The sequence below is a fragment of the Natator depressus genome, chromosome 13 (genome assembly GCF_965152275.1).
Source record: "Natator depressus isolate rNatDep1 chromosome 13, rNatDep2.hap1, whole genome shotgun sequence".
Lineage (NCBI taxonomy): Eukaryota > Metazoa > Chordata > Testudines > Cheloniidae > Natator > Natator depressus.
Genome location: NC_134246.1, coordinates 8929810 through 8954307, shown reverse-complemented (window position 1 = coordinate 8954307; position 24498 = coordinate 8929810). Strand labels below are relative to the sequence as shown.

At 40.5% G+C, this 24498-nt stretch overlaps 1 protein-coding gene across 3 annotated transcripts in view; it reads left to right on the top strand.

Moving 5' to 3' along the window:
• Positions 1–24498, top strand: part of CDH4 (cadherin 4) — a 663987-nt gene that overhangs the window by 574248 nt on the left and 65241 nt on the right. For all 3 annotated transcript variants that reach the window (XM_074969700.1, XM_074969701.1, XM_074969702.1), the window contains one exon: positions 16374–16511. In XM_074969700.1, coding sequence (XP_074825801.1) covers positions 16374–16511 — 138 coding nt within the window. The remainder of the gene's footprint in view (positions 1–16373; positions 16512–24498) is intronic.

Below are 24498 nucleotides of genomic sequence, written 5' to 3'. Positions count from 1 at the left end.
CAAATGCAGGAGGCTGTTGGAAAAAGCCACAAGGGCAGTAAGGTTGCTACAGAGACAAACATCTCAGCTTTTCAGTTGACTTGGTCTACCAGCATCATAAAGTGACTCATGCAAGTTTTGCCATTCTTTCGCTGCCATCTTCATCCTTCTGAGTAGGCAATGTATTAAAATGTACAAGTCCCCTCTCTGAGAGCACATGCACACATACTGGAGCTGTGAGAAAACAGCCATGAAACTCACAGGTTTCATGACAAACTCAGATTTCACCCCAGATTTCTCAAAAAATGATAGGTGCTTTCAAGCAAACCTGGGGTTAGTTTATGGTGGGTTCCCCTGATTTTTGTTGCTGTGAGCTTTTGGGCTTAATTGAACCTCAAACTCAAGAGCTACAACCAGTTCAAATTAAAACCAAAAATGAAGTTCACACTAGTTCTGTAAACTGACACCAGTGAGCATACCAGTACACCATTTTATACAGGTGTCGTAAACCTAAGCAAAGCTGCAAGGTGTGATGATCTGACTGCCAGCTAGAATACAGGATCTTTTGGATTACACAGATGTTCAGATGTTATCATTAGCATGAGTTATAATATGATTTCCATTGTTTCCAATGGAGCTCTTGTGCAGTTACCATATACTTACCTGCCATTAGCATTCATTATTTCATGCTAACTATATAATGATTTCACACCACTTATACTCTCCATACTTTCTCTTAGCTAAAGTTTCTTCTCCTTGTTTCCCTGTCCAGTACTCCTCCAAAGAGCCAAATGTTACCTACTGGTATCAACTTTTTCCCTTTTGGAACGTTGTACTCAAGCAAAGTGAGCTCCCATGTTAAGATCCCTTTTCCAAAGTGTACTTAGCACATCAGCAAATTCCTTTTGAGTCTCTAGGACATTCATACCGCTCTCTGCAGAAATGTTTTCATTTTGGTAACCTCCTTTTAATAAGAGTATGCGTAATATTCCACATGTGACCCCACACAATTCCCTTAATGCAATACTTACCAAAAAAAATTGTCTCATTTATATCCAATACATCTATTTATAAACCTTAGGCGCTTCGTTAGCTTCTAGAAAACTCCTGAGAAATCTTGCACCAAAAATTGCAGAATTGTATTGTCCATTCGTTGTAGAGCATGTTCCTGCTGAGAGAGTGATCTGTAGCATTTGTCCCTCACTTTGTTACCTTACTTTTCCCTGCCCAGAAATGAATGCTGTGCGCCCATACTCCTAGTCTATCAAAGTCATTCAGAATTATATTGCTTCCTTCTTTTATGTGTTTACTCCCCACCAAGTTTTGTATCATCAGCATTTTTCTCAGCGTCCTGCATGTTACTTCTTTCAGGTTATTTATACATATAGTGAATATACGTTCCCACCTCAGACTGATCTTTGCTGCATGTCACTAGTCACCTCCATCCCTCTGAAAGTGGTTCTACTCACAATAAAATTATCCTTATTTTCAGAAATGTTTTGAGGGTGTGGCAGAATGGATGGCATAAATGGTTAAATGTATGGTAGTTTCCTGTAGGTTTCCCTTTGCACTCATTTTCACATAGAAATCTACTCTTTCAGAATAGCATGGACTTGCAGGCCAGCTCAAATATCATCCAGGTAACATCTAGTCCAAGGGCCATGTTTCTGACACCCTTATGCTCTCTCATGTTTTTAGTGTAGTGCAAGTTATATCCATCACAGTCATCAAATAAACCCAGAAAATGAGATACAGTGATGGGGAAAAAACGCATGAAAAGCAGCAGCTGTAACTCAGAAAGCAGATCACAAGAGAATTACTTACCATTTAGACAAACAAATACACTTTCCGGAACATCCCTAACACTTTAATTAACAGAAACACAGTTCTCTTCATGGCCTCTATGCAGGGTTTTTTTGTTCATTTAAAGAATTCTTACATTTTTGTATGTCACCGTGGCTCAGGTCCCAGGTGGAATAGCTTCACTGGGTGCTGGAGACATGTGGGGTAAGTGCGGAGATATCATTTCCCAGACCATGGAGTTGCTCTATGGCCACTACTTCAGCCTAATGGAGTGGAGTGTATTCCACTGGCTTGGTGTCCCCACTCCATAGGGGAAGCGGACCAGAGGAGGCACACAGAGGAGGATGCTCCTGCATAACCAGACACAGAGATCCCCTTTGGAGCTGTACTCTACACGACACAGGTGGTGCACACAGCTTCCCAGAGTCTCCCCCACCCTGTAAAACAAAGCTGCAGTGAGCTGGGGTCAGGATTTGTCCCTGAATGGCTTACTCAGTCCATGGCACCAATCCAGTCAGGGCCAACAGGTTCCGCTAACCACACTGGACCAAATTTGTCACTGGTGTAATTCCGATGCTCTCAGGGGGGTGCTGACACACCCACCACCACGGCCCCTTTTCAATGGAAGCCTTTCCACTAAATCAAATTGGATCTGGACCTTACTCCGGTGACTCCCTACTGACGTCAATGGTGTTTCCCTAGAAGAATTTGGAAGAGAATTTGGCTCATGAAGGCTACGCTCCCCTCAACGGGCAGAGAAATGGTCACTTGTCTTCAGAGCTCCCCTTTCACAGAAGCTCCTCTTAGTCCTTTCTGACTTTTAGTCTCTTTTCCAATAATAACGTCAATCACAGTCTCTCTCAGCAAATCGACCCAGGGAGCCAACGTGGGCCTGCCAATACTGTATAAAACAAATCATAGGGGAAATAGAGTAGGGAGAACCTCACATTAAGGTCAGTTCAGTTATTTTACTACTTCCCACTGACATTTCGTTTTGCTGAATTGAATTCAGTCAGTTGCTTTCTCCAATGTAATTTGTTCCTTCTTTCTTTGGATGCCCCCCTGCATTCGTTAAAAGGTATAAGCAAATGTGATATGCCATTAGCAAGAAGCAAGCAAAGCTATTTAATCAAAGTGAAGTAATTTATTAAATATTGGATGACATCAGATTTGCAGCAGAATAGTTTGTTCATTCCATACAGAGTCAATGCTCCTTAGCTTCCCAAGGCTTGTGGTTCGCGCCAAAGTGCCATAATCTTTCGGATCGAAAATCCTAGACCCTTCCGGTGCTTTGTTAGAAACAAGATAGATAGACTATCTATATATAAACATATAGCAAATACCTTTAATGAAATGGATTGGAAATATTTTAGTGTGCTTTTTTAGGATGGGTGCATTAACGTGAGACTGTAGGGATTTAAAACTTATGACTCTGCTGCATTTTTTTCAGCTACCCATGAAAAGTGGCACCTTGATCATGGCAGCTCTGGTCTCCCTACAAAAATGAGGGGGACGATATTATCAGCATGCATGGACCTAGATTTATCTTATTCTTCTTGACTATCTTTTTCAAGCAGCCCTGCCAACACAGTTGGAGAAAGGAGGCAATTTTCCCTAAAACTGAACCGTGTGGGGTTTTGTTTTGTTTTTCTCCTTTTTAATCAAACCAGATACACCCGAAAACAAATCAGGCTGATAAAAACAGAAGTCAGATTTGCGAAGAAAACAGCTGTAGCAGCTAAATGGCTTAAAGCAGAGAAAATAGGGAAACAGCATGTGGGACTAATGATGGGTGGTTTTCAGGTTTCAGAATCCATTAAGGCATTCTCCCTGTTTATTAAATTGCTCTGGCAGCATTTGACAGCAAAGGTTTTGCAGATTATGAAAGTGCAAGGGACATAACTAGGATTTTTTAAAATTAAAGCATGGCCTTCGGGTAATCACCAAGAAGTTACATACTGCAGAGAAGGATTTGTTTTCCAGAACTCCAGAGTAGGGCTTTTTTTTTTTTTAATATCGTCATTCCCGTTACCTTCTTCATGGCACCTGATTAGGTTTTCTCTAACACTCACTGCCATTGTCATAACAAGGCAAACGCAAACTGTCGGCAGCATGAATGCAACTCTGACATATTTACTGAAGGGCATCTGCTGACAATGACAGTTGCTGCATGGCTACCTAGATATTAAACTTTTGTTGAGCATTTTTCTGCCCTGGAAAAGCTGGAAATAATACAGTAATTTTGCAAAAATTGCCACAGCCAGAATCTTGTTCCTCAGTCCTATTTTCAAGTGATTTCTAAAATGAAAATGGAATCTTCTGAGCATAAAGCGTACAAAATATTGACATCAGTCGAAAGTGGCATCTCTTAGATTTAAGTTGCTCTTTGCTTTCTGCTGAGGTAAGAAGGTCACAAAATATAGTTGACCATCATTTAAGCCTCTTGCACTATTACTTTTCATGTCCCTTATTTTGAGTCTCCAGCCCATATGTAGACCACAGCAGGTTGGGATGCACAGTGCACTTTTCTAAAGCACAATATTTTCTAATACGCTAATTTGGGAATTTTGGAAAGTCGTGAACCAGATGGCTGGGCTCTCTGGTTGGAAACAGTTCCAGGGAAGGAATTCCAGCACTTGCAAAGTCTGACAACTTTGACATTTTCTAAACTAGTTGGGTGCCTGGACTTGTTTAGGTCCACATCTTGCAATCTATTGTGCCTGGACAAATTGATTTGATTGTACAGAGACTCCCATTGACTTCGAGAGGGCTCTGTGCAGGTGTGGCGAACCATCTTTAGGGTTGGGGCCTTAATTTTTAAAAGGATACAAAAGTGCACCTGAAAACATTGGTTTCTTCTCTCTCTCTCTCCCCCCTCTTCTCCCCGAACACACACACACAGACACACACAGACACACACACCCCGATCATTTGAAAACAGCGCAACCTTTTATTTTCTGTTTGCTCCATGCTTGCTGTGCCTTTTGCCAAGGTTTAGTCAATGAACAAAGTGTATGGCCTTGTTATAAAACCCCTGAAAATAGAAAACGCTGACACAAACTTGACTATAGAGGCACAGTTTAGAAAATAGGTGCTTGTGTCAACTTTGAAGAATGAGGTGAATTTAAAGGTGCTATTTAACGATGAAAAAATTCTTTGGGTTTACCAGCTTCTGTTTTTCAACACAGTCTACTGTTTTGCAGGCAGCCATGTGCAAGTAATGGCATTCTCCTAAACCAAACAAATAGAATAAAAAATGATGTGGCCTCTAACCTCACCCGTTGCAACTCATAATCTAGAGCTAGTATCAGGTAAAAACAGAACATGCTTCGCTATTAACCTTAGATACAGAGCATTTTTGAAACATGTTTTCACCATCTATGGTGCCTGCCCAAGGTCAGAGCGTGATAGATATCTTGGAGGGTGTGTGGGAACTGACTGATTACTCTGATTGTGGTATTTTTCAACAGGCCCCTTTCCTCGCACAGAAGTGCCTTTTTTATATATATTACTTGCATGTTCCACAGGAACAGGATGTGTCTGCTGACTTTGGGGTTTGCTTTCCAAAACCTTGATCACACTAGTCTATTGTCTGGTATCCCAGGGGAAAAATTCAACCCACTTGTAAGAAGCATATCGACTGGGAATAGCTGGAGTACATCACCCTCCAGCCACTTCCCTTCTCCAGGGGACGAACCCTCAGGATTGTCAACCCCAAGAGTAGAAATCATGAGCCAGGCCCCCCCAAAATCATGTGATGGGGTTAAAAACCGTGCCATTTTATAATAAATAAATACATAAAGACATGAAATAAATGTGGGATTCTTTTTATTTGCCTTCTTGTTTTCCAGCCTTTAGTGAGCATGTTTCTGAGCTTTCTCCACACCCACAGGGGCTAGAAACTTACTTTTTTGAGGTGAGATTTTTCACATGCTCACATGATTCCCGGAACCAGGTCTTCAAGAAAAATACCAAATCCAATAAATCTCCTGATAAAATGATGAGATTTGGCAACGTTGTGCCTCTGACATGCCAGGTGTACTAGGGACTTCAGGAGGGGAGGCATAGCAGCCCTCAAAGCTGTCTCCAAGCCTGCCCGGGACTCTCCTCTACCAGCTGGGTACTAAAAAGAGGTTGCCATTCCCACACCAGCTGAGCAGCACAAAGGGAACAAACAGGGGCAGAGAATCTGCGCCATTGTGTCCAAACCTGCTCAGAAGTCAGAGAACAGAACCCAACGAGGGTTTTGCTCTGTTATTAACTTTAACATCTCTGTAGTGAAAAAGATTAATATTATTTCCACTTTCCTTCAGATAACTCTTAAAACACTTCCTCATGCAAAAGCACTGGAGTTAACATAACATTATCGAGATGATATAAACACCAGCAGAATGAAGAACTGTGCTTTCAGGAGTAACCACACAAGAAATCCTTAATGTTAAATCACATGGATTAAGCTGGATTCACATTTATATTTAAGCTTTTGACACCTATTCCCGGAAAAGCTGAAGCAGGAAAGAAATGATCAAGTATCTGTCAATTCAGAAGGTGTTTTCTAAAACAAGAAAATATTTGCATATCACAGTGTTTTAAAAGAGAAAGGGTAATAGCTTAGGAAACAAACAGAGATGTAAAATATAAGATGTGAGAGTGTTTTACATGTTTAAAGCACTGAGGGAGAGTGAGCTGTGTTTTAAAAAAAAACAGAATTTGTGATTATTAGTCACACTGATAGATTAAACCTATTTACTGAAGATCAGCTCTCAAAAACTTTGCAGTGTTAAAATGAAAATTCTGGACTAGGTTGTGACCTCTGGAATTCTACCTGCTTCAAAAAATCCTGACATACAATGTTTTCAATGGTTTCAGAGTAGCAGCCATGTTAGTCTGTATTCGCAAAAAGAAAAGGAGTACTTGTGGCACCTTAGAGACTAACAAATTTATTTGAGCATAAGCTTTCGTGAGCTACAGCTCACTTCCCAAGATCTATGGAGCATTTTTTCTGACTGACATGATATTGTGGGCAAAACCCTCCTGCGCTTTGGCCCGTGAATCAGAGTGAACATTAGGATTGCTCATGTGAATTATTTCTCAGTAAATATTTTGTGTCTCTAGTCTCTTTTGAGTCACAGTAAAAATCAGCACTTGAATGTGGAAATTCACCACTGTGCAGAGGGCTAGCACAGGGAGGCATTTGCCCCCCTAAGTCCCATTTACGTCCTCAAAGTAAAGTTTAGGTGGGCGTTCAGTGGCGATTAGGCTCTGGGCTGGTCCTGTGAGCAGGAGTGAATTTAGCCTGTGCGTGAATAGCAGAGAAAGTTTCCCATTTAAAGCTAATCTGTTTATGCCAGCTTTTCGCATGTACTTCCTGTAAGTGAAACATTACCTGTTTGAACAACATTGTAATTGAATTGAAGTGAGTAACAAAGCAAAGTAAATCAGTCTGATTTGGTTTTCACTTACAAAAGTGGCGCATGGGAGGCGAGAGAATACGTGACAGTGTATATGGAAATTGGATTTAGGCAGTCCATAAGTATTATACTGGCCCCTTTCATAGGGGTGAATTTTATCCTGTGGGAGTAGAAATTTTAGGGAATAAAAAATAACATTATTACCATAAGTCACTGATACCTAGTGTGACACTCTGTAGCCCTCTTGTAGTGTGGAACTTGAAGGAAGGAGCACAGGTTGCAGGAGGGAAGAGTTTGAAGGGGGCACCAGGAAGTCAGTCTGTTTGCACTTGGCTTTAAGGCTAGCTGCAGTGGCAGCATCTCTGTAAATAGTTTCCTTAATAAAGACCCAATTTAGTTTTAGAAACATGGAGTCTCTCATGTTATTACCCAGCACATGGTAAATGAAACACACCTCTAGAGGGGCTGGGCCACATAGAGAGGCTGATGAGCCTGCTCGTGACTTTGCGAACCTGGCTGTATCTTTTAGCTCAGGCACTAAAGACTCATGCTTTAAGAGCAAGTAGTCCCAGGTTTGATCCCCGCTGCCAACAACCCACCCAAAGACACAACCTGTCACTGTAGTGAAAAAGAAAAAGGGCAGATTTTCAAAAGGGCTCAGCACCCACAACCAGGGGCAGATTTCAAAAAGAACTAACTTCCCATTTAGGCACCTAAACGAAGGGATCAGAGTTTGAAATACACAACACCTACCCATTCATTGACAGAACAGTGAGAGCTGCTGGATGCTCTGAGCATTTTTGGAAATCTGCCTGCTTTCTTTAGCTTAATGGGAGTTAAGCAATTTGGAAATCTGGCCATATATTGAGGTGTATCTAAGTGGGAGCTGTTGTGTGCTAAACTCTTTTAATCTGTCCTCCTGAGCTTTATTTAAGTGATTGATAATTAGCTCTCTCTGCAAAAACTATTTTCTGTACAGACAGACAATTTTTAAAAAAATCTGACTTTCCTGATTAGGTACAATATTTATTACTTTACAAGGCCATTGGATAACATGAGATACCTTATACCTGAAAAGCAAATATCAAGTTATTATTGGCCCAAAAATAAATTAGCCAAGGAGGATTACATTAGGTTTACTTTCATTGGCATTCAGCATTACTACAGTAGCATGAAGCAGATGAAAAAACACATAAATATCAGAAGGGAAGATGTAAGGGTAGATGTGAGAAGAAATAGGACATTTCAACACCTATTGATTTTCTCAAAAAGAAAAGGAGGACTTGTGGCACCTTAGAGACTAACAAATTTATTTAGCTTAAGCTTTCGTGAGCTACAGCTCACTTCATCGGATGCACAGATTTTCTCTTTCTCTCTCCAATAATTCTCCACTCAGAAGCAACATCCCTGAAACCTTATATTGCTTTAACAAACAAGATGGTAAATTTAATCAGACACCCACTCCTAGGAAAATGGTAATTCATTGGAAAGTATTTGAACTGTGCTTTGAAAATGTAGATCTGAATTTTGCAAACTCTGTGTCCACTATTGTGGATTGATTTAATCACATACTTACTGTATTTCTGGACTTTGACATACAGTTGCCAATTTGCATGCATTACAGGTGTATATTGGGAACACAGTTGTGTGCAAAAAAAACCCAACTGTGCGTGCACTTTTGAAAATTTGGACCACAAATCACATATAGGTTTTATTTATTGTTGCTATTTGCCTCAAAAATGCCCAATTCCTTTAGATCCTCTTTGTAAATATATTCTGCTCTTGTTTATAAACTCTCACAACAATAACTTGTGCTGCCAGGTTCTTGGAAAAGGTATCTGTCATGCCAGTCTGGGTCTTGATGGAGATAGCCACATGTAATAACTGTAATTTTGTTCAGGTCATAGATTCCTTTGTTTTTGGCCATGTAGCTTGCCAGCTCAGTGATATTGATTTGTGTTAAGAAAAGGGGTCATAAAATAGAAAACCTCTCTACTTAAATCCTTGTTGCAAAAACATGTAGTGATTTTTGGACAGAAAATTGTTTTTTGTTTTGTTTTTTTCAGAATTGTTTGTACATAGAGCATGCCAGGAGATCTGATTTCTGCTATCCCCTTACTTTACAAGTAACTTCTATATGATCCAAAAAGACTCTGTTTTTTTTATATTTGTAATCTTTTTCATCATTTATAAAAATAATACATAAGATCTGTGATATTTTCCCAGGATGGAAATATAAAGTTTGCTTGCAGTTTGTTGTAGCTATGTTGGTCCCAAGATATGAGAGAGACACAGTAGATGAAGTAATATCTTTTACTGGACCAACTTCTTTTGGCGGAAGGTACATGCTTTTGAGCTCCATGGGGCCCTTCTTCAGGTCTGCAGAAGGTAACCAGAGTGTCTGAGCTAAACACAAGTTGGGACAGATTGTTAAGTTTAAGGAGTAATGCAGATTGTAGGTGGCCACTTGAAGTGAAGTGGGAAATTGAGGGTTAGATTGTTATTGAGGGTTTGAAGTAGGCAATTAAAAGTACCAGGCAGTGTGTTGTGTTACAAATTATTGTAATGATCCATAAAGCCATGTCCCTGTTGTGTCACTGAAACCCCTATGGGGTATCATCAAACAGATCCCATATTTGATGGGGGCCACATACTGAAAGAAATCTTTTCCATACCCCCTATTCTAGCCTTCACACAACACCTCAGTCTTGCCAAGCTCATCATCAGAAGCCAGCTCCCCATAGACCAGGACACACCAACTCAAAGTTGTACCAGACCCTGCCAGAACATCAGATGCAAAACCTACAGACATATCTCCACTGCTACGATGATCAATATCCCCCACAAGATACCTTTCAAGATTCATGGGTCCTACACATGCCTATCACAACATGTGGAGTATGTTATCCCATGCACCAAATGCCCCATAACAACCGTGTGGATTAAACCAGGCAATCAATACTCTTTCAAATGAGCTCGCACAGAAAAATGATAATCAACAAAAACACTCTGTCACCCATGGATGAAAGCTTTTGACAAAGTGATCACTCCATATCTGATCTTTCAATACTCATGCTTAGAGGAAATCTGCTCAACACCTCAAAAGGTGAGCCTGTGAATTTAAATTCATAACTCTGCTAGACACCAAAACCCTGAACCATAGATTTCCTTCCCCAGACCTGAAGAAGAGCTCTGTGTAGCTTGAAAGCTTGTACCTTTCACCAACAGAATATAAAGTGAGTCATATTAAGCCTAAGAAAGCATCCAGAATCAGTATAATAAGCAGTATGAAACATTTCACATTTTCAGAATGAAGCTGATGGGTAGTAATAGTTTATCCTATTACTGATGCAAACAGTCTCAGACGACCAAGCTATGCACCACCTAAATCCTACCCAAACCCTCAAAATAGGGTTTACAATGGGAATTCAATGATATAATAGGCCTTGTGCTGGCTCTCTGCACACCAGAGAAATTCAGATATAGGCAAATCACTTAGGCATGTGCTTAACTTTAAGCATGTTAGTAGTCCCATTGAAGCCAGTGGAAATGGATCCAAACCTAATGCCTCAGGTTTTACAAACCACATACTCCTGTATTTTGTCTGTCTGTAGATTTAATACAACTCGAAGTTCCAACCATAGTGCTGGAGCATTTTCCATTTGTTAGAAACTTTCTTTAGTAGTTCAGACAAACATGTTTCCTTATCTACTCTAGACCCAGTGGGCTAGATCCTCAGCTGGTGGAAATCAGTGTCTCCCTATTGTTTTTCAGCAGAGCTTTATACCAGCAGTTTGCTTCTCACCCTGCGTCCCTGACTGACAGCTACATCCAAGACAGGCCTTTTTTAATTCCCTAGGTCCCTCACTATCTGCCATTAGGACATGCTTCAAACATCATTTACTTTAGCTGCTGTATTGTGTTTTTGTATCCCCTTATTTTTGTATCCATTGCACTTTTGTTTTTTCTATTCCTCTTCCTAGCTTGAGAATAATCTCTCCGTGGGCAGGGTCATTTGACTGCGCACTGTTGAGTTTGTTTTGCTTGTGCTACGTTTTTTTCATTGTCCGGCTTTGTATTGAATATCGTTGGCTTGTTCCCTGTTTTTATTTTTCCTTCCTTTAATATTCTGTGTTTGGGCTTTGTTTGTGTGTTTGTTTTATACTATGGGAAGATGTTTCACAAGAGGCACCTTATTAAATAAATAAACTGTCCTATCAGTCCGGTGCTATCAAGAGAGGGTCTTTTGGTATCTCAAATGAATGGCAGGTTCTGAGATCTATATTACAAAAAGAAAAGCAAGATAATGAAGTAACAACATTTTTGAAAATGAGACTTTCTGGTCCCTTATCTAGTATTCTGTCAGATGGTTTTTCTCAAGAAATGTTCTTCAAAGCAACTTTTGCTTTAATAAATAAACAAACAAACAAACAAACCAAGAATTAAAGGTAAAGGGAGTTTTTCAGGTTTAGGCCCAATGTGAATTACTACCATCTAGATTTTCAGCCTAGCATGGAGCCTAGTGTGACCTTATCCAAGGTCTGCAGTTCATTCTTGGAGTTCAGAGTAAAGTTTGCATTAACAGTGTCATAAGTTTCTGAATTGCTTTTGACACAGAAACCAAACTGCCTTTGTAGTGCCCTAGCTGGAGGCAAGACAGAAAGACAAGAGCAGTGAGCGGCTCTGACAGTCCCAGGTTGTTCCATGGATAAACCTGTAAGTGGTAGCCTCTAAGCCCAACAGCTATTGAAAGGGTCAGGTTGCAAACAAGGTAAAATAGAAAACTGCAACTTAAAAAAAGAAAGAGACAGAGAACCCACGGATGAGGAATGTTTTATCGCCCTGTTCTTTCATGGAAAGTAAGGAACATTTTTCTTCTGCTATGTTATGGAGGCACTGAAGCCTTTATAATAATGTGCAACAGCTATGCCATCAAATAAAAAATGCTTTAAATTGCTTGCTTCATATCTCGCTGCAGTGATGAACATTGGAAGTGGTGTCACCATTTTATATGCAGACATTGTTGAACTGTTGTCTTTAATATAGACTTCCATCTGATTTTTCTAATTTTTGTGAAATCTGATGACTTTTAAATCTCCCTCCCCCAAATCCTCCTCCTCTCCCCACTCCCTCCATTGCTTAAACCTCATTAAAAAGATAATTCAGCACAGGGGCATAGCCACGGGTGGGCCTGGGTGAGCTGCGGCCCACTCACTTAGCATCCAGGCCCACCCAAATCTGCGAGGGGTGTAGTGCTGCCACAGCGGCCTGGAGTATCACTCGGGCACCTGAAATCCAGGACGGAGCTCTGCGCCCACCCTTCAGAAAGCTACGCTCTGGCAGCTCTCCCCTGCCATTTTCTCAGCCGCCCCATGCCTGTGCCCAGCTCGGCAGGTGAAGCCCTGTGTCTGGAGGCACCAGGGCTAGGAAGAGAGCATGGCGTCAGGGGAGAAGCTGAACTAACACAGTCTGTCATTGCCCATCCACCCGAAAGTCGGGGCCCACCCAAATTTCCACTCGGAGCTATGCCACTGAGTCAGCACATGAGCACTGGGCTGTATATAAACACTAATATCGGTCATGTAAATTCTCGAGAGAGAGAGAGAGCACATTCATTAATAATGACACTGTGCTTCTATTCTACAGCACCTGAGGATCTCAAAGCGTTTTACAAACATTAATGGACTACGCCTGGGAGGACAGCACTATTATCCCTGTAGAGGGGAAACCTTAGGGTTAACCACAGTTTCCTGGCACACAGTCCTGTGCCTTGACCAATTCCTCCCCGGTATTTTATTATACAAAAACAGGAGGCCTCATCCCAGGCAGTGTGAATTAACTTGGCCCCACTTCTGCCTGCAACATGGGTTTCAGCTACAGTGAGCCAGTGAAAGCTGGTATGTGATGTCAGGTGTTGTTACACCAGTCAAAGAGTTAACACCTGTCATTGAAAGCCCGCAGAGTGAGGGTAGGGCTGAAATTCGGGCCTCCATCTTACACCAGCAAGGAAGAAACAGACAGGGAAGTTCCATTATTGCAACAATATCTGAACAATGAAAAGGAAACCAAATCGACCAAAACCAAATCCTCACTAGAAACTCTTTCAGTTTTCTTAGGTTGAAATAACTACATAGAACATCAGCGGATGGAAACAAAACAGGGTTTCAGCTCATTTTCACCAGAAAAACATCATACCTACATGCACTTTAACATGCCAGTTGCTCTAGCAATGTCCGTCTCCGCATTCAGTTCTCTTTATTGGCTTCCCTCACCTTCCTTGTCCTGGCCATCTAAGCCCTTGCACATACTAGTTCCTGTGTAACACTCTGCCTCTATCTCCTTTCACTCACCTCAGTCTCCACTTTACTTCCCCCAAGTTACTCAGTTAGTTGCCTTGTGTCTTGGTTTTCTTCCATGTAGCTTCATGTACCTTGAGCCCACTGATTACAGTTCAGCGTGCCTCCACCTTTTCCTTCTTGTCATCCCTCCTCAAAAGCACCTTTCCCAAATTACATGTAAATTCCAGTATCTGTCCCACCGCAGTACAGACGTGTGAACCAAAGAATGGCAGCGTGACGCGCTTAGCGATTGTGACTTAATGCTTAGCTTCGCCTTTCAGTCACACTATTTTGATTGGATCACTTCCTCATTTTTTTCACATCATTTAGACTGCCCATGCTTCAGGCCAGGGAACTGGTTTTCATACGTATCTCTAGCCTGCTTTGCATACTGTTACTACTGTATTGATCAATAATAACAGTACATCGTGCAGTCCCAAATGGAGAGTTATCACTGGATGCAACTCTAAAGGTTAGGAGTTTTGTCTTGGTTCAACTGAGTATTCAGAAGTGTAGATGATTCCTGTGGCGTTTTGTACACATACAAGGTGAGGGCCAATTTCTGTGCTAGTCAATATAGATGCTTATACCAACCTCATCACCATAGAGTATGCGTGCCTTCCAGTAGTTCGTTAAGCGATTAACATCTGATATGCACAGTTTGTTCTTTAAAGGTGGTTCTTCAAATTAACCAATCTGTTTGGTAAACACCCAAAAAGTTTAGGTTTGGTTTCACTGGAGTTTGCGGCAAACACTGAATTGGTTCTTTTTTATTTATTAATGTTAATTTACTCCGCCCTGATCACCCATGGCTGTTGTGAGTATTAATAAAGGAAACAGATCAGCGCTTGGTGGCAATTCAGTTCTAAATGATTCCCAGTAAGGATGGGACTGAAAGCACATTGCTAATGAAAAATAGCACAGGTAAAACAATAACCAATAAGTGATTTGTTGCATTACACTTTCTGTCCATGTTAAAATCCCCCTTACCAGGAATGTTAGCTTTTCTCTAATTGCTTTTTCATATGTAGCATGCTTTCCCCACTGACCTTGCTGAGTTGGCTAAGCACAAATTTGTCATTTGTCTGGCAAAATTTTTGGCATCCTATATCTTTTTTTCCCTACTGCTTTAATACTGCCCTTCTCTTGATTAAGAAGAAATAGGCATCTTAGGTTGACATTAATTCTACCATCAAAAGGGTAAATAAAAAAGCTCCTTTTTCTAGGCTGCTTTATATAAATGTCACTATACATTTTTAAATACGCTCTGGGTTCCCATGCTCCAGTCTTTTGAAATGAAAACCAAGTCAAACATCCTTATGCTGCAGTTCAATGATAATGGGTCACTTACAGAGAGTGAACTGGAGAAAACAGATATACACAGAACAGTTGTGTGTGGAAAACCCTCTGCTACTCACGTAGATTGTGAAATGCTTTTGCTTTATTGTAGGGAAAACGTTGGATTAAGAATAACACATTTTAAGTTCTTTCCTCATGTCACTATCAGTTCAGTAGGGGTCCAATTCTGAAATCCTTACTTAGTTTGGCCTGAATAGAGGATAAGTGAGAACTTAGTAAGAATGCCAAGGTTTGACTAGAGGAGGAAAATCATTCACCCATGAGCCACACATAGAGATGACCCTCTCTGACTGTATCTTCCCCTTTGCATGTGGGTCTGAGGACTGCATATACAGAGCGGGTAGGAAGATGAAGGTCGGGGCCACAGCTGGGGGACATGCTTCATCTCTTTTCCAACTGCATGAAGACTGCACTAAAAGTTAATGCAGCCTGCGTCTGTACAACTCTTCCCCTCTCCTCCATTTTGTGAAAACCCAATCTAAAGGGGAAGTCCCAGGAGCGGTGACAAGCAGGGAAAGCTGCGTTGTCCAGGAACCAAAGGGCCAGCAAAGACACTAGAACTAGCTCAGAAGGGCTCCACTGAATCCCCAAGATCTGTGCAGATTTCATGGGATCTCTAAGGCTGAAATCCTTTGCTGTTTCTATATGGCAAGTCCTATTCTCCAATGGGACTGAGGACAATTCCATGAGGGAAAGTTCTCATTTCTCTTTCAGCTTATCCCATGGTTGTCCATGAGAGAGGTCAGATCCCCCTTCCAGGTTATCAAAACTGAAGTGATTATAAAAATATTATTTACTCTTCCATGTTTATGCTATGTGTTTCCTTTTTATTTTTTATTTTTCATTTGTGTTGGACAATGAAAACAGAGTAGTTGTTTGCAGTTTTATTTATAGTCATTTCATTTTCTGCTTCTCATGAAATAGCATGTGGTGGCAACATTTAGTTTTCAAACCCTGCAGAAGAATGATTGACTCCCAAAAACCGATTGTGATGAGTTTTATTTCTGTTCAAGTGTGTAATGAAAATATTTCTTCTAATCCTAGGTTTTATAAAACCAATTTATCAGAGCGAGTTGGAAGAGGTTCCCTGTAGAAAATGTCAACAAACATTAAAAATGTTTCATTTTCAGCAAAACTTTCAGTGGAAACATTTCACCTTTCTGTCAAAAACTGAAAAAATGTCAGTTTTCAGTCACCAAAAACTGCTAAAAACTGAAGAAAATATTCTGTTTTCAGCCAAAAAAGGCACTTTCTGACAAAGTGAAAATGTTAAAAAGCAGACACTTGCAAAACATTTTTGCTTAGTCAACTACCAAATTTTTCATCAAAAAAAATTTTTGAAGGTAAATTTTGCCCAACCCTGTTACTGACATTTTGAGTCCAAATAACTCTTGGTATTCCTTTAAGCTACAGATGTGTGGGGTGGAATAGCTCAAGACATATTAAATGGTATTTTTTGTCTCTTTTTTTTTTTCTATTCCAGAAAGTTCAGCAGTACACAGTCATCGTTCAGGCTACAGATATGGAAGGAAATCTTAACTATGGTCTCTCAAACACAGCAACTGCAATCATTACGGTGACAGATGTGAATGACAACCCACCAGAATTCACTGCCAGCACTGTGAGTATCAATACATCAGCACAATGATGCATGCACACACAATGTGTTAGTAACTCATGGACATTTGATATCGCTCGTCTCTGTTTGCTGGCTTGGCAGACAGAAAAAAACTTGATAAATAACTGTGTAACAAAGACTTTCAGAGGGGAAAAGAGAGAGAGAGAGAGAGATTCCTGAACTAGCAACACTGTTTGGCTACCAGTTTCACTGCGATACTGAAGAAACTAAAAGAATGTGGCAAAGATAGTGTCTACTTTCATTAAGGAGGATGCAGTGGTGTCACAGCAAGTGGTTGTAGACACATCAGAGTTATTACTTATGAGCTAAACCCTGAACTATATTTTGTAGCTTGGATTAAAGTTCAAAAGAAGAAATAAATAGTCTGAATGGTAACAGTTAGTCACCCATACGTATTTCACTGATAACTGTAACAGATGTCTTTGTTGTGCAGGCAGTAAATGCATTAAACCACAGTGCATCTGTTTTTAATTAGCTCAAAATCTTTCATATACTAGTGCAATATGTGTTTATTCTGCTCCAAGACCGTTGGTCTAACTTCTTCGACTGGGAAAAATAAAGAGATTGCAATGGACAAGGTAATGTAAGGAACAGGGGGGGTTGGAGGAGAGGGAGATAAAAAGGTAATAAAAGAATTTAATTGATCTCTTTACCAAAAATAAATGCAGGAATTAATGATATATTAGGAACTCTGAGAAGTGCAGTATTCTGAATGTGTGTAATGATGTCATGCTGAAATAATAATGATAGATAATAAATTTATTCGCTTTGAGTTATTTACATTAGTAATAAGGTCAGCTATTAAGAAAAGCAAAGTTTCAGTCATAAAGGGAACATACTTCTCAAAATGCAGCCAAAGCTCAAAGTAGCATCTTTGAGCATCCTACTTGAATATCACTGTAGATATGGGAATACAGAGTCCAGAGAGATGGAACTGTGCCTTTTCTTCAGCACCACTTAAAGCCAAAAGTGTACTGCGTATCATGTCACTGAGTGCTCTTGTAGGTATATGGAGTGGGTTCATACTACTTGTGTATGATACTGAATGATAGTATTCTAAAGGTTTCAGAGTAGCAGCCGTGTTAGTCTGTATTCGCAAAAAGAAAAGGAGGACTTGTGGCACCTTAGAGACTAACCAATTTATTTGAGCATAAGCTTTCGTGAGCTACAGCTCACTTCATCAGATGCATAAAGTGGAAAATGCAGTGAGGATGTTTTATACACACAGACCATGAAAAAATGGGTGTTTATCACTTCAAAAGGTTTTCTCTCCCCCCACCCCACTCTCCTGCTGGTAATAGCTTATCTAAAGTGATCACTCTCCTTACAGTGTGTATGATAATCAAGGTGGGCCATTTCCAGCACAAATCCAGGGTTTAACAAGAACGTCTGAGGAACAGTGGGGGGGGGGGGGTATTCTAAAGGGTACTATCAATATTTGTTAGGATAAAGCCAAACTCTGGCCTCAGTTACATCCATGAAACTCTGCTGAACTCACTGGGCTTCTACAGATGTAACTGAAAGTTCAGTTTGGCTCATGATTCCAGACCTGCAAGGTGCTGAGTGTCTCAAAGAAGGTGCTGAGTTCCTTCATCTTTCACTGATGTTAGGGAAGAGAGCGTACCACAGGCACCCGGTGAAACTCAGCATTTGCCATGGAAGTAACTCAGCTTTCAGTATCTGAGGTTGTTAGCCCAGAGCATACAGAGTATGGCTCACCATAGGGTATGTGTGATGATGTCTGTCATAGTAATACATTTAATGGGGTATTTTCCATTTAGTATATTAAAGAATATATTTCAGTATATGACACATGCAGTTCTAGTACAACCATAGAACGCAAAGATGGATCTTGGGTTATCTAGTCCTTTCCTCTGCCAGTGTAGGATTGCTTCCTCCTGTACAATTTGTAGAGTCTTATCCAGTCTGGTTTTCAATATCCCAAGCAATGAGTCTTTCCACCATAAAAATATATGTGCCCCAGCATGCTAATACTTTGGGGGAACCTTATGCTGCCATGTAAATACTTCTTCCACCTTAATTTGAGTGAAAAAGTGCTGACATCTAGTGGCCAAGTTGTTTAAGCACAGATGTGAATTTCTTAAAGATATCCCAGGAAAACTGGTACTTGTCTCCAAATAAAGTTAATAGAGGAAATTTAAAGTGACTGGTAACTCCTTGGCACTAACATTAATCATGTTATGAGTGGCCATCTGGCTCTGTTACCATTTTCTGGAGGAAACCGTGTATTTATATTGTGGGACTTGTGAGATAAAAGAGCATATGTTAAAAATCTTACCAGGACTTTATTTATCCAGAACTGAATTTGACAGAGGGGAGTTCATGGAAAATTGCATTCAGGTAAATTCTGAGTATTTCAAATCTCAGCATGCATCAGATCCAGAAGGGATAAAAGCTACTAAGACAATTATCCATAAAATCAGGTTAAATGGATCTGAAAATTCTGCTCTTCCCCTAAGCAGGAATGATTTGTACCATCATTTCTCTAATTTCAATCATTGGAGACAGAGTTTTGCAAGAGCAAAAAAGGGCCCTTTATACAGCACCAAGTGGGACTGTGCATAATTCAACCCTGAGAATATTTTACAGTGATATTACCTGATGATTCTCTAGTAAACGTGATCTTTAATACTGTATCCTCCTGGGTATAGTAAAGATCCCATTTACCTGAGGATGCCACAGGTAAAATCATCAGTCTGATAATTCTCATTAAAACTGAAGTGAATTGCTTTGCTCCCCCCACCAACTCTGAAATGTATTCTTATGCCTCCCTGGTGCTTTAAACCAAAAACAAGATTCCACTAAATCCACAGCTTCTTTAAGGGTAAAAAAGCGCTTACCATGCCTCTTAAAAGATATTTCTGCATTGAAATACAATCAAAAACAAAATAGGCTGAACAGTTGAAATGGTGGTTTGCTCTTGGAAAGTTGCCAGATGAGAGGAAATCAAGGACGATATTCAGCGCAGAAACATACAAAACACACCCTATAGTGTTCCTAAATTACCTGTCATTCAAATTGGGTGGTTTTAGACTTAATAGTTTCTGGCTGTAAATGTAGCCTAGCAGGATGGTGCAACATGCTGGTGTTACAGCTCATGTGTTCAGCAGCAGGAATTAAAGTTACTATGTAAAATTTAACAACTGGAAAGGAGGAGAAAACCAACCACAGTGGTGGTCAAAAATCAGGCAGATTGTCTGCTTGTAAGACTGATTTAACAATAAATATATATCAGATGAAGTTTTAGGCCCAAGTGACAGACTTATGCATGTCAGCATTACACACCAAGGAACAAAAAAGCTTATATTATATTATGATAAAAAAGGGTTTTGGTTAAAGAGCATCAAAAAAAAGGTCACAGCTGCACGGTGATAAAAGCTTTGTGCTAGATGTGGAATGAAAGAGAAGTAGTAAAGTCAGGCAAGAGCTGTTTAAAACTATAAAGCGAAAATGGTATGATAAAATCCAGAAACGATTGGTTTCTAAGTTGATACCGGACCAAAGTATTGATCGTATCCCTTAATATATCACCTGGAAGAGAAAGGAGAGAGGGCCTGTAGAATGATGAGAAAAAAGAACCTTGCCTTCTCTTGTAAAGGGTTCTGAAGCCATATGGGAGAGGGATTTGCCATCTACTGTTAGGGAGCGCCTACCCTACCTGCTTCTCTTGTATCTTATCTCACATTGTGGCAGTAGAAAGCAGCTGGCAGTGGGGGAGCATCCTGTTGGATGTTTCTGAGTTTGGAACAGCCAGATCTACACTGAAACAATATGACACCTCGTGAAACTTTTGAGATCTTCTTAGATAGTTACCCAGTAATTCCTGGGGTCAGTTCTAAGTGTTTAGTGCACTGAAGCTGTGCAGTGCCGTAAACTGCTGAAAACTCTTCTGACCAACCGATGGGTATTTGCAACCCATTCTTTTTTCGAAAATGTTTTTCGTGTGAATTCTAGTGCTTGCGAAAGGTTAACAGAATTAGCCTGAGGGATTAAAGTTTTCTGTCTGCAATAGATGTAAGGGAACAGCACTGGCTGTGGTAACTTTCTCCATGTTGCCTGAACAATGTGCATCGCCCAGTCCTGGATGGTTCTCCTCTAGGGATCAGAGCATTTTTTTAATCTTCTTGCTCAGTCAGTCTTTGCCCCTTCTGCTTGGAGTGCCAACAAAGGTAGCAATTAGACCCAATTCTAGTAGAGGTTTTTCTGATATGGATAGCTGTCTATTGGGAGCCATTGGTCAGATCCTCAGCTGGAATAAATTGTCTTAGCTTCACTGAAATCAACTGAACTAGACTGAAAAGGTCCAGTAGGGAGTTTTACCAGGACAACTGACACAAAGACAGTTGCAGTGAACTGAGATATTGCAATCAATATACAGTATAAGCTCAGTTCTCCAAACTTCCTGTTATCGATAACAAGGTCATATTCCCTGAGATATTTTAATTATATGGAAAAATCCCTTTATTATCCCAGACCTTTATTATCTGCACTTATCCAGTATCCTTCATGATCAGAAAAGTTACAGTTGTAGCGCATTTCCACAGAACCTTAACTATGCCTCTGGCCAGACTCTCATCTCAGATACGGGAGGCGCATCGAATCATGTCACACAAATTAGCATTGATTCTGGGAATGATACATTGATGAGTGCTGTGTTTCTGAACTGGGATTTGGGAGCACAATGTTGGCTAGTCCCAGGCGATCCTTATGTATGTAAGTCACTGAAATGGTTGGATTTTCGAAGACAACATTATTTGCCCACTGAAAAACTGGATTTAATTACAATACAATCTATAACTACATACGGGACAGGATGCCTTTCTACAGTTTTACCCATGACACAGTTAATAGCCATCCAAGGGTTTCCACTTTAAGTAAGTAAATGCTTAATCAGAGAGGAGGAGAAATAAAGGGAGTTCCATGCCCACACTTGACTCACATGAAGTCTATTTTTATCATATTCAATCAGGAACAATCAGGCACAAAGTGGAGATGCAGATGAATTTGCATGATCAGACTTCTGTGACTTAAATGTTAATTAAAAGTTATTTTAAATTTGCCTACTGTGCAGAACTTGTTTTTATAGTAGCCCATGGAAGGGAAATATTATTTAGCAAGGCTGAAGTGCTTGTGATTAGCAGAGCTGTGGATTCTTGGGAAAACTTGCCTTGCAATCAAGATGTCCTTTAGGAGGAAAAAAATAGAGAAAGACAGAAACTGGGCTACTCAAGTTCTCTAAGCTCCTGAGTCTTAGGAGGTATTATTTAAAGCTACTTTAAAATTTTCCCTTTGGCACTGCTTTAAGAATCTGCTATTCCAGTGCTGAAGTCAAAGCAGAAAGGAGCATATTTGAAGGGGATGCCTCTGGAACCATTTTCCTTTCAGTGCTCTCTCTAATCACAGTCCTGATTACAATTTGGGGGGGCTGTACACCAGATCGGCCTGGCTCCTGCACAAATGTGCAGAAAAGAAAAGGGAATGGACACAAAGAACTTCTCCCACTTTGCATGCCCAGCTTAGACACCATTCACAGTGGGAATCCTTATACTCAGGGAACACAGGACTGTTATAAGGGCTTATCTACACAAGCAAGTTATTCTGGAATAAGGTAGGATGTGAATTCAAAGCAGAAAGAGCTATTCTGGAATAACACCAACAAGCCCTCAGGTAAGTACGATGAACACTGCTATGCTCTACAAAAGGGGCAGGACAGAGAGCAGGGCATGACCCAGTCCCACCCTGCTTTGAGCAGAAGAGTTGGCTAGCGGTAGAAGGGAATGCATACACATTCATTACCAGTGCACTGAAATATCTCATTGGAAAAAAGTAGTCTCTGGCAGTTCTGCCAAATTGACTGGATGATTTTTCACATGGATATTTAATTAATAGCTTCAGATTGGAATCATATCAGGCTGCTAAGTAACATTATGTTAGTAACCTGTTTTTCATACTTGGCTGAAGCAATCAGATCAATCAAATGTCAAGTATGACTGATGGCAAAAAGAGACATCTGAATCGAAAAGGCAGCTATGAGGTCTGTTAGGGCAGAGAACGGTGAATCAGCAGACCCACCTTTTGTTTTTGGCTTTGCCACTGACTCACTGTGTGACCTTGGTCAAGTCAGTTATTGTGTGTGCCTGAGTTCCACATTTGTAAAATAGGGATAATGACACTTGCCTAACTCTGAAGTGATGGTTCAGGACACTGACCAGTGCGTCTCATCCTAAAGAGTAGTCTGCCCCAGACTGGGATGGTAGAAAACAGTTGTGTCCATACTTGGAAAAGATGTAGGGCCTAGATATTCAGAACAACTTGCCTAATTTGCCAATGCATATACAATGACTGCATGTGCAATGGTGGTGCAGCCCCTTTATGCGGCTATTTGCATATGCATTCACCATGATTGCATGTCAACTGTTCAGAAAATGTGGGACTAAATTTGGGGATCGATTTAAAATAATAATAAATAATAATAATTTATATCACCAAAGTGGCACCAGCACAACTTGGAAACAGTTATCACAAGAGACAAAAATGAAGATAGAGGTGAACAGCACAGATCAAAGCTGACAAGGAAAAAGACCTCCTGTCATCATGAAGAAATCTACATTATTGCACTGATTGATAGATAAAAGCTAACAAGTGAGTTCTATACGGTTCTGCAAATGAGATTTATTATTAAAAATCAATTGTGTTTTCATGGAAAATCCCAGCTGATTGTAGTCTTCTACTCATTTTTCACTCAAAATGAAGTTGGAACAAAGTACACTGTAAAGTATATGCAGTCACGGAGCTGTCATCTTATAACCTAAGTAAATCACTGTATTCAAGTGAACCCGTATGCCCAGGTGGTTAGGCTGCTACCGGAACATATTCTTAATCTCCTGTGCATTTCAATTAAATATACAAACAGTGAAGTCTAGAAACTGCAAATCAGGTTAGTTCTTCTGAATAATAATTCAGTGCTTTTAAATTGAACTGGTCTTTTTGCCCTTAATTATATTCCAGGTGCTCCTGAAAACCTTTGTCATAAATAATTAAGTAGAGCAAGGCTGTTGGTCCAGAAGTAACAGCAGCAAAAGGAGAGAGTGGACTTGCTGGTCAAACATGCGCTTTCTCTCTCCTCTTATATGACGTACAGCCTTGCCTGTGCAACTTTGGACTAATGCCGATCGGATATCTTTATTGTTGATTAAAAAGAAGTTTTAAGAAGTTATTTAAATCCAGGTCTGCACAATAGCTTTCATATTGGCCCACTGGCTTTTTTTGGGACACTTAGAGATGGACCCAAACCAAAACCTCAGGTCTGAGTCTGACCAGCAAAGCTTTGGAAATCTGAAGCGTATACTGATCTGACCTGCACAGATGTTCCCACCTTTTTATAGAATGAACAAAACTCCATAAATCAATACAGACTTTGGAACTCGGGTCCACTTCCTCTGAAACCCTTAGGAAAGCATTTAAGTTTGTCCGAGCAATGCCTCACCCACCTCAGACTGTGGATGCTGAGCATAGGTTTCATGGGTAGGAACCCGGAGTAATGCGGGGGCCTGGGTTCCCCTACTGGCCATTGGAAAAATGGCACAGACTTGGAAATGGACCTGAAGAAGTGTTTTTTTACCCACGAAAGCTTATGCCCAAATAAATCTGTTAGTCTTTAAGGTGCCACCGGACTCCTTGTTGTTTTTGTGGATACAGAGTAACACGGCTACCCCCTGATACCAGACTGCAGATAGACAGTTTGTGCAGGGGGACTTTGAAATCCCGGAAAGGGAGGAATATAGTGACCTGGACAGAGGGCTGAGTCACAAAGAGGAATCAGCCCAAGTTCAGAGAGAGAGACCATGGGGATGAGCAACTGAAGGAGGGGGTGTCAGACTGGGGCACAGCTAATCCCCAGATGTAGCCACAAGGTGGTGCCACAGCTGCGAGTGCCTCCAAACTAATT